At 35.8% G+C, this 11749-nt stretch overlaps 1 protein-coding gene across 1 annotated transcript; it reads right to left on the reverse strand.

Moving 5' to 3' along the window:
* LOC109360995 (DEAD-box ATP-dependent RNA helicase 38-like) lies at positions 1806 to 8670 on the reverse strand. Its single transcript, XM_019606262.1, has 8 exons — positions 8370 to 8670; positions 7823 to 8116; positions 4836 to 5063; positions 4334 to 4399; positions 3454 to 3858; positions 3227 to 3353; positions 2389 to 2474; positions 1806 to 2238 (listed from the first exon to the last, which is right to left on the reverse strand). Exons 1-8 carry the CDS (start codon positions 8586 to 8588, stop codon positions 2176 to 2178), a joined length of 1488 nt encoding a protein of 495 aa, XP_019461807.1. The 5' UTR covers positions 8589 to 8670; the 3' UTR covers positions 1806 to 2175.

Raw genomic sequence — 11749 nt, forward strand, 5'->3', positions numbered from 1 at the left:
TCACACTCCATTTGGATAGTCTATGACATTCTTTGCCAAAACATGAGTAGTGCGGTTTACATACTCTGCAGATATGCTTTATTGAAAAACCATAAAAGTTTTACAATCCATAATGATAGCAACCAAATCCATGTTGCTGGACTTCCCTCAAAGAGCATTACACATCAATGGTGAAGCAATTTCTGCAGCATTTACTTGAAAACCATGATCACAAGCCATCTTAATGCCCCATTGCAGCACCATACCTGCAGCTAATAGACTACCCAGCAGTCTAGCTTCTGTTTCAGCAACAAAGTGAAGCACCAATAAACAATTTTAATTGTGCTTGCGGTCATAATAATTACTGTAATTGTGGTTATTGTAACGTAAATTGTTTTATTATTGATAAATTTTTTTGAATTTGATGCAATCCAATACGTTATATTGTAACCCAATGACAATACATCTCTTTGTTTCAGTATGGCACCGTAATAATTATAAGTAATGCAGTTGCAGCAGTCATCATATTGCAATATTACGGTTGTATTAGGTGATGAGATTGCAATTTAATACAATCCCAATAACTAAACCTTGGTCATCCCTAACAATAACCCCAATGCCAATAACTAAACCTTGATCATCCCTAATAATAACCAAATACATGCTTTTTATTGATGATATTATCATGGTTAAGGAATTGAGAGGTGAATTAAATAGAAAGACGGTTAGAAGTAAAAGACCTTCGTTCAATTCATATAGTCAACCTTATATAGTAAGACTAAAGCTTATTGTCTTTTCCATTTTGTTTTCAATCCTCCTTGTCAAATTTGGATGTTAATTTATCGTTTCTGATGCAGCTCAACTTCAACATTGTGTTATTATCAAAATGCATTAGGAATTAAAAAAAATTATTTTACTAGGCTAAACAAAAATTCTCTTTTTATTATCCTCATCCCTTCTTCCCCAATTCTAAACCTACATGTGATGAAACCACTTCTTCTCCACCACAATAGGCAACCACCACCCGTCTTTTGCCACTACAACCAACCACCACTATTACAGAATACATGAAGGGATAAATATCAAAATAATCGACCTTTATAGAATATGTGAAGGGAAACATTATAAAATTAGGGAACTCGAGTTGATTGAGAGAACTAGAAGGGGAAAAAATTACTTCATGCCCTCAGCTTATTCAAAAGCTAGATATCAAAAATTACTGTCCACACCATGTATACATTGTCAAACGAATGAGATGTTAATTTAATGGTATAAAATCTCACTAGATCTCCAATCATGTTAATCCAAAGGTTTGATTCCTAAAAATGCTATTTGTTGATAGAACAATCACACAACCCAAGAGGAATTAGCTTATCCAAATGATGAGAGGATTGAGATAACATGTTCTGTCCCAAAAAGTATATCACTCTATATGCGACTTAAGTTAGAGTTTAATAAACATATATTTTTTCTGATCCATCATATTGATTGATTATGGGATGTCTGCATCTCCCAAATTACCAGATATAACAACACAAGTATTAAACCTTCAAAATATTAGCAGTGGCAAACGCTTGACAACTATAATAAAAAAAATAGCCTTATTTCGCTTTCTATTTTGTAAACGTTTGACCATTATCAAAAACAGAAGGGGGGGAAGGAAGCATTCAACATAACATCTGCAATATTTATCCATACAGCATTTTAATAAAACAAGACAAGGAAACCTCACACGTGCTCTTTGGCACTAGTTGTTCTCGTTCCCTCACAACACTGGTGCCACATTTGAACCCTAATCTGGGGGTAAGAAGACTCCACAAAAGCTGCCCTCGAACATTGCATTATTATCACACAACCAAAAAGGAACATCATATACTCTGCATTATTCAAAGGATTACAAAACTACGATGAAAAAACAACTCTAAGGATAAAAAAACTACAATGACAAAACAAAACCACTCATTGTAGGCTATCCCATTACAGCCCTGGTTCCAATATTAAGGAGCAGATTTCCCACCACTATCAAATAAAATAATAAAAAGAAACTCTTCAATCCAATACTTAAACCATGTTCAGCATGTGTCCATGTCAAATGATTAAAGCATTGGTGAATATATGAAATTCTTAGCCAGTAACCAAGCACATTCCGGGGTCAAGCTCAGGTTTTAACATCAGTCTGAGTTCTGCAGATTCACATCATTGCAGTAAACCAGCCTCTTTAAGAGCGCCCTTATAGTCTTCTACACTTTTTTCCTTGACCTGCATCACAGATACATTAAGAAAATTATGTTGGGTAAGATACATACCTTCATGTTAAAAACAAGCATACCAAGTCATGATCAAATTTGCAAACTCAACATTTTGCCTCAAACTGCATGGAGTATGAAAAACCAAGCACCATTATCATACCTCCGTTACATGGGTGCCAAAATGGTTCTCAATCTTTGACATAAGCCTTTCATCCCTTTCACCACATATTAGGTTAAATACAGCCCCTGTAGAATCAAACAAAACAAATAGTAATCAACCTTACTATTTTCTACCATTCCTGAAAAAGTGAAAATATCATGCATGACTAAAAATGCAATTTTGAATTGACTTGCTTTAGAATAAAAGATAAAGCAAAAATTCAGTAAGGCAGAACAATCACATATTACAGTACACCCCAAGCGAGCAAGCATCAACCACTTCAGCTAAAAGGATTTTTTTGGTTGACTATCTAAGTTTTTTATTTATTTGGACACAGTAGTTCCATCAGAGTGATTAAAACCAACATCAATGCTTGAACCAATGAAACAGGGTCGAAACAAAATTGCAACTTTGAGGAAAATAATAACAACTACACAATTGAGGCTCAAGTTTATCCTTTTAATCAAGGTTCTAAATCTAAAGCCACAACACCTTCAGCAGCCATGACCACATCACACCATGGTTGCAGACTGCATCAGCACACATTGGTCTGTATCATCATGCAACAGCAACGCAACTGTGATCACAACACAGCTGCAACAATAATTTAAATGATGTCTTAATTATAATACAATGTAAAGCATGGTAAAAGCTAACACAGTGGCTTGTAAGACCTCTTGTATAAAACATGCAGAAAATCAACTTAAAAACTTAAACAAGTGACACAAACACTACCCAAAAAAGTAACAGAAAGTTATTGCCAACAATTTTAACAAGTTAAGATAATTACACAATAGTAAGTAGAAAATAATGCATGAGAAATGAACTAGAAAATTACCCTTGCGCCCAAAACGTCCAGCCCTACCAACCCTGTGCAAATACACCTCATAATCAGGCTCACGTTCACGGGTGTTATACTCAGGAGTATGTTTCACTGGAAGATCATAGTTGATAACCAAATTAATCTGAATAAATAAAAAATTGAAGGATGTCATCACATTGAGAAGCAAATGAGTACATATTCCCAAAAGGGGAGGGGGAAAGAGAGCAGAACCAATTCCGGACCTGTTGTTGATCAAAGCCTCGGGCAAGAACATCAGTTGATATCAGAACTTGAGTTAAACCATCTTTGAACTCCTTGACAATCTTGTCTCTCTCTTCATGATCAAGAGCACCTTGTATGGAAGTAACCTCATACCCCAAATCAACAAGTGATTTATGCAACATTTTTGCACTTTCTCTTGTGCGTACAAATATAATAGTTTGCCCCACGTTCTCTCCTATTTCAAATATGTAATCTTTTATGACTTCAATTTTAGAGAGTTCATCAGGACAGTGCACTTTGTATTGCTTCACTGCATCTAAAGATAGTTCTTCTTTCTTCACAAAAAGTTTATTATGATCCTTTTTAACTGTCCTTGAAACAAAATTCTTGACAATGTCATTGAATGTGGCAGAAAACAGAAGAACCTGAAAATATACAAACCACTCAGATTTTTCTTAGATAAAAAAAGAAACTGAAAATACAAACTGCATCACATACAAGTGCCTCAGCAAGAGTAATAACTAATAAGTGTCACAAGTAACAGTTATACTTCCCTAATGGAAATTCTAATTTATTTAAAGCAACCAATTAGCATCTAACAAAAGAAGAACTGACCAATATCTATGCAATATTATTAGAGTGAGCATGAAGAAGTACTGTGCAAAAAAAGTCCTACGCTTTGTTTTCTTTTCTTGTATGATGATTGGTTAACATCTTTCACAATTTCTAGACGGTCACATTGAGAACATGATGATTTTGCATTGGACATGTTCCAACTGAATAGAATGAAGCATGGATTACCAGCACTACATGTTATGCATCACCGTGTATGTGCATGGGGTGCCTATGGATGGTGAGGTCATGCATGCAAGCACACTAAACGAGAAAGATACCACAAACCTGACAATTAGAATTGCTTTTTTCTATCTCTTTCATTATCCTCAAGGAGTCATCTTTAAAACCATCCTGCAAAAGCACAGTTTACAATAATTTCGGAAATGAAGGAAAAAATATATTCAGAAACCTATCATTATCATACATATTATACACACACACACACACACACACACGTGTGTGTGACTAACTCAGTAAATATAGAACTCCCTGAAACTAAAAGTAGGTCATAATTATTAGAAACGAATTTCTATCTACAAATACTAAGAAGCTAGAGTTTACTAGTTCTCTCGTCCTCCTTAGCCAAGATAAGAGGAGAGTTGCAATTTACCATACAATACCTATTAACAAACTGGCCATTGCTAATTTTCCAATAAACTGTAAAAATAGTGAGATCAGGAAGAAAGATAAGGTTATGACTTATGAGCTAACCTAGTTAACCTACATGGAACTTAAAAATTGTAACTAAAAACAATTATTGTACATTTTATCACAATGCTAGAATTACCTCAGCAAGCATTTGATCAGCCTCGTCAAAAACAAGTATCTTTAATCTGGTTACACCGAGCTTCTTAAAAGTCATCCACTTCTTTATTGTGCCTGGAGTACCAATAATTACTTGGGCCATAATCGGCGCCCGCTTCGCTATAGGAAGGTCGACCCTACTGTCTGTTGGAATGGCACATTCTGAACTAATCCCAGTGTACTTCCCCATCTTTCGGAGAACTTCAGTATTCTGGCACAGAATACAAATTACCACAATTATTAGGCTACAACTACATGTCACATCAATGAATATAAAATATAAAAGGAGACAGGTTGTAAACTTATATCAGGTGGCAACTCCATCTCTCATCAAAGGTTTAACACATGCCATTGTGTCAAGTGTCACATGAGATAAATTATTGGAAACAAATTAAAATTTGAATCTCTATTACTACCTTATTACAAACAATCCAAATTTTGGAGTCTTCAGTAATACCATATTTAAAGAAAAATTCATACATTGAGAATATAATAAAGTCGTCCATGCCTTCACCTAAGAGCAAGCTTAAGCTTTTGGAAGAGTTAGATCAGGGCATAGAATCATACTATCATAGTTTTCATAACCAATTAGTTTAGACTTTAGAGCTCAATTCTTGCCACATCATTCTTCTATAAAAAGTTTATTTTCATTTCAGCCCATGATAAAGATGGACTTGTGCATTACCCATGCTGATGGACTCTTGAGTGGGCTGCATGTCAGAGATACAATAATGTGGTTCATGTAAGTGACTTCACTTAACAGGTTAAGCTTTTGGGCAAGTTAGTCCATGAGAGTCTTTTTGCATAATTTCATAAATATCTTATTAGATCGCACTATTCATAACATAATTTCATTTATACAACAACAACATCAATCAAGTCTTTTTCTACTAGGACTACAACTTCTACAAGTATCTGTAATGATCTAGGAGAGCAAAGTCTCAATAGCACAATTCAGACAGGGGCCTATAGTAATAACAAATCACTAAATTGTGGATTTGGATCACACCAATTGAGAGTAGGAGTTAGCTATTAGAGGGGAATATATGTCTGATCCGTATTATATAGGAGGGGCAGCTGAAGTAGGGAGGAGTCTGTCTTTGCATTCTGTTAGGAGTGGGCAAGGAGTGAACCTTGTAGGAACTTAGCTCTGTGGTTAATGCAGGGTTTATCCTTCTTTAATACAGTTTCCTCAATAATAATACATTTCTCTTTCACTTTCACTTTCATCTTACAATACATTCTTCTCTCATTTTCACCTTATAGTCTCTATCAGTTGGTCTGACCTATGTTGGAATTAGAGGGAGACCTATAGGAGTATTGGATAGTGGAGCAACTCATAATTTCATAACTATGAGGTTAATGAAGGCTTTGGGGTTAGAAGTTAACAAGAACATAGCACTTTAAGTCCAATTTGGTAATGGAAAATTGGTCATAAGGGCATGGTACAAGGAAAATGTCCTAGCCTGACGATATAATTGACCAAGTATTTCAATTGATCACTGAGACTGAGTTGGGGGAACTTGACAGGATATTAGGAATGGCTTGGCTGGGGACATTGTGAGAGGTCTTGACAGAATGGACGAGGAAGGTGAGGACGTTCCAATGTGGGGACAAAATATTCAGTTAAGAGGTGGACCAAATGTCAAATAAGATCATGACTATTCAACAAGAGTGGGAGGGACTTTTATGGTCTACATAAGCATATTGCAATGATGAACAACAAGGAGAAAACTTCAGTGGAGCATCTAATTTTGCTTTACAACAAGGCTGAGGGAATATGAAACGATCAGTTGATAAAAGGAGCACTGGTCCGAGCTTTGAGGAAGAGGGTTGGGTATTTCTAAGGTGGTGCCCATCACGGAAGAGCAACCAACAGAAGAAGTTGCACGAGAAGATGCTGCTAAATTAGTACTGCTGTTCCCAACTAAAATCAATGCCCAGTACTTTCAGTTTCCAGCATTGAGGACAAGGCTGGAGTTCAAGCAGATGGTACTGTAAGGGCGCAGGAATGTGAAGGCCCAGTAGCACAATTCAGTCAGGGGCCTAGTGTTATAACATAACACTATTGTGGTTTGGGACGACATACATCAGCATAAATAAAAACACAGCAAAATGGGTATTGAGAGTGAGTATTAGTTATCAGGGGTAATATGTGTGATACCTAATGTATATAGGAAGGGCAAATGAGGTTGGGGAATTAGGTCTGTTTGCGAATTAGATTTTGGAAAGGAATGGAGGGAAGGGGAAGCTTGTGAGTCATGAAATACACTTATGAGATATCTCCTAAGTCTTCCCTTTCTTTCCATAAAAAAATCAACTCACAAACATATCCTTAGGGTTTGCTTGCAAGTTGGCTTTTGGAGGGGAGGGGAGGAGAAAGCGAAGGTTTGAACCATCTCATAAGTATATTTTATGGCTCTCAAGCCTTCCTTCCCCTTCTTTTCCCTCCATAAATCAATTTGCAAATAGACCATTAGAAGTGGGCAAGGCGTGAATCTTGTAGCACTTAACTTTATGAGTATTGCAGTAATATAGTTACATAGTACATTGTATGGCTACATGGTTCCTTTGGGCATGCGATACCTCAATTTTACACTAATTTTTTGAGATCTTATGATGAACTTGTTACATGGTATGTTATACGGCAATGTGTGGTAAGCAAGATAAATGACAAAATTATGATATTATTATCCTTTTGTAATGTATTTCACTCCATTAATAATGCATTTCTCTTTCACTTTCATCTTACAGTACATTCTTACATTTTCATCTTCTAGTCTCTATCGGGGATAAAATGACTCTAGTGTCCTGTCATAAATCATGTTTATAGAAAAGCAAATCCTATGTTGTGCTTTGTTGCAAATCCCAATCCCAGATCAATAACATAGTTTCATTAATATCTTCATTAAATCATGGTGTTAATCACAGTTCTTCAACAACAAAACAAGAAAAAGCAAAGAACCACACCTGAATAGCCAACTCCCTAGTGGGGCAAATGCAGAGAGCTTGAGGAACCTGAAGCTTAGGATCAACGCGACTAAGCATCCCAAGCACGAAGCAAGTCGTCTTGCCAGAACCGTTATGCGCCTGAGCAATCAAATCCCTGTGAGGAGGGTTCAAAATCATAGGCAAACTTATAGCTTGAATTTTACTAGGCTTCTGAAACTTCATCTCCACGTATAGACCCTTCAGAAGTTCCGGCGACAGATTCAAATCTTCAAATGTTGCCGCAGACGTGTAGGGTGTCTCGCCTGACGTAACCTGTTAAAGAAAACCTAACTGTCAATTTCTCGCCGAGAAATTGGGGAGCTGGAATTTTTGTAATAACAAGGATATTCCTCACCCTATGGGTTAGGTGGCTAGCCCTCCCAGCAAGTGTTGCTCCCAAGAGTCAAACTCTTGAGCTGTCTAGCAGGCCTTAGATCACTGGACCAACACCTTATTGGTAGGAGTGAAAATTTGGGGATATGGAAAATTAGTAATAGAAATTGAAAATTCGAAATTGAAATCGAACCGTTTGGATGTTGGAATCGTCGGGATCGTCTAACAGCTTTGGGGGTTTCTTGTTATCTTCGATGGTTAAATCGTCAACTTCTAGTGATGAGGTTTGTGGTGGTGCTGAACTAGACGATGCCGTTGCGTTTGATTCTTCGTCAGCTTCATCGGCCCAACTCTTATGAGACGGTGGCTGCGCTGTTAGCGGCGCGGTGGCGGCAGGGGTTGGTTCTGACATAGTGGTAGAGGAGATAACAGATAGGATGAGAGTGATAAAAGTAAGAAATCGCAGTTGTAAAGAGAAGTAGCAGGCAGTGTAAAAAGACTAGAGATTGACACAATATATGTATCCAGCGCGACCTACGTATCTCTACTCAAGATTGTTTTGTTTATCATGGATTTATGACATTTTTTTAAAATTAATTTTCTTTATATAATAAGCTTACCTTATTAAAAAATATAAACAAAAATATTAATTTGTTTATAAAAAATGTAGTAAAACTAAACCCCTTCATTTTAATGGGTTGATTTTTTAGTTTATTATCTTACTTATTATAATTATAGATAAATATTTATATTTATATTAGAGTAATTGCTCAATTTGGTTATTCATCTTTTTCGTGGATACCAAGTTGGAGCCTAAAAATTGTAATTGTCATTTTAGTCTCAAACAATTTAGATGTTACGTCATGTTAGACTTAACGGAGGGTGTTAGTCCTTCCGTCAACTCCCCCGTTAAGTCTAACAGAGTTACTCATGTGTCACGTTAAATGCTCACGTGATCTTTGTTGGACAATCCTACATTGATTTTATGACACGTCATCAAAATGATGTCGTTTTGATTTTTTTTTCTTCGAATTTTGTATACAAAACAATGTCATTTTTTTAATTTCTTATCTTCATCTTCTCTACCCCATGTTCTTCACCATATATTCTTCATAATCTCATCCAAATCTTCTACCCCATTAACATCTCTACCACTTTCCTTCTCTACCTTCACATTCTAGTTCCATCAAGCCTACCAAACTTCTTCTCTATTTCTAGCAACCATGAAAACCCATCTCCACTGCTGATACCAGATCTTACTCCCATTACTCCTCCCTATGTGGAACTCACCCTTGTAGAAATCACCATTGTTGTAAAGCTCAACCCCCTTATGTTATCATCTTGTTGTTCTTCTTTACTGAATTGAACTACACATTAGTGTTATTGTTGATGACCCACTGAACCATTTTGATTGGGTATATACCAAACCTTTTTAATTTCTCATCCCAGGAGTGCTTTATTGATGAGAACGAGTGATTGATTAAGCCTTTGCTTTTGGATGTAAATTAAAGTGCCACAAAAATGAAGATCAACACGAAAAGAACATTCTCTGAAGTGGGTACAACGTAGAAGAAGTAGTAGAGATAAAAAAAGAGACACGGAGTGAAAAACCCAATGAAGCAAAAGCGAGAACCGGGTCAAAAATGGAACTGGATGTTGGATAACAAGGGCTTATGGTCACCTAGAGGGAGGTGAATAGGTGTAGTGAATTACTATAGCCGTTTTTTCAATTAATGAAATATTCATAAAACTACTAGTTTAATCAATTATATTGATCTTTAATCGATTAATGACAACAAGTCGTAATCAATTAATCATATGTTTAATTGAAGTGTAAAATGTGTGCGCTGATAGTGTAAAGATTTATACACGGTCAGTGCATCATCCATCATTCATTTGCAATACTTTTATTTAAAAGTCAAGGATGACTAAAAATCAATGGTGGATGATGTAGTGACAGTGTAAAAAACCTTTACACTGTCGGTGCATATATCTTTTTCCCTTAACCTAGTTCCTGTTCTTCTTGAAAATATGACTTCTTGCATAGAAAGTTAACCGTAATTTTAATCAATTTAAGATGCAATGCTTAACGCATTTATGCCTAATTAATAGCATAGATTCAAAGCATGCAGTAAACTCAATAAGCAAAGTAATCTAACTAAGCAAATTATAAATCGACTTGAAATTTAAATAGCAAGGGTTAGAAAAATTCGAGACGGCGATCTTTTATCCTGGTTTGTTTACAGGTTCACTTGAAAACTACATTCAGGCATCTCCTTCTGATCTTAGGAGGTTTTTCTTCATTAATGGAAATCAAATGTTTTACAAATTGCACTTCCAATGATACAAGACTTATTTCTTGGATTTAGAGATCCTTGAATGATTTGATCCTCAACCATCTTCTAATGGATTCCACACCACCATGGTTCTGGCCCCAGCCACTCCTAACTCACTTTTAAGACTCTTGTACTAGTGAATACACCATCTAACCGCATATAGGATTTACAACTCAATTCTCTAACAAATGGTGATACTAACACACCAAGAGAGCTCAAAAAAATCGTTTCAAATTTACAAGTTGTAATTGCACCTAAAATATGCTAATTTAACAAATTTACAAATGGTGATACTAACACACCAAGATGCAAGTCTCACAAGCAATTAATATTGACATATCATATTCATGAGGCATATCATCTAGGTTATTATATGTTCATGCATTAATCATACATGTTATATGTGCATATTAGGCATAACATAATTGCTAAAACATGTATAGAAGTCAAGCATACCATATAAGTAGTTTACCATTTAATCACGTATTGTTATATGTTGGTTAATCAATTAACGAGGTGACTTAATCAATTAACATGTCTATTTTCTGTTATAACTGTTTTCTGTTTTAACTGGGTAACTGAAAAATCACGAGTTGAAGGGTCAAATCTATTTTGTATAAGTTCGGGCAAATTGCAGAAACGTGTAGCATTGCATATTATTGTTTAGGAACTATTAGAGAGCATAATTTTCGTGATTTACTGCATTATATGTAGAAGAGAGATGCATGTGTGAGAAAGAGAGATTAACATGCTTAGTTCATATTGTTCATGATATATTGCATGTTGTTTTCATGTGCTTAATCTCATTCATTCTTTCTTGCATGTTCGTGCATTCTGATTAGAGATCTTAGAGAAAGATTTTGCATTATATGTTTTGTATTAACTCGCATACATTCATGATGGCTTGTGTTACTTGAGTGTGGGTTAATCTTTGAGTTTTCATTGTTGTAATTTGAGCATTTTAGTGCTTGGTAAAACTCTGTTTTTTGTATACTGTTTTGTACTTTGGGTTTAGTCTCTTGGTGTCTTACCACCATTGAGATTGAGTGAATCTTCACCAAGGCTTGGAGGTCTCGAATTTAGAGCGAGAATCTTGGCTGGGGCTGGATCGCGAGAAAGGTTTTCTCAGGCGATATGGATAGTCAAACCAAGGTTAGAGGTTCTTGAAATTCAAGAAAGAAGTGTCTAGAGCCTTGTAATTGAATTAGTGTATGTGACAATACAAAATTTTCAATAT

This window comes from Lupinus angustifolius, chromosome LG11 (assembly GCF_001865875.1).
Source record: "Lupinus angustifolius cultivar Tanjil chromosome LG11, LupAngTanjil_v1.0, whole genome shotgun sequence".
Taxonomy (NCBI): Eukaryota; Viridiplantae; Streptophyta; class Magnoliopsida; order Fabales; family Fabaceae; genus Lupinus; species Lupinus angustifolius.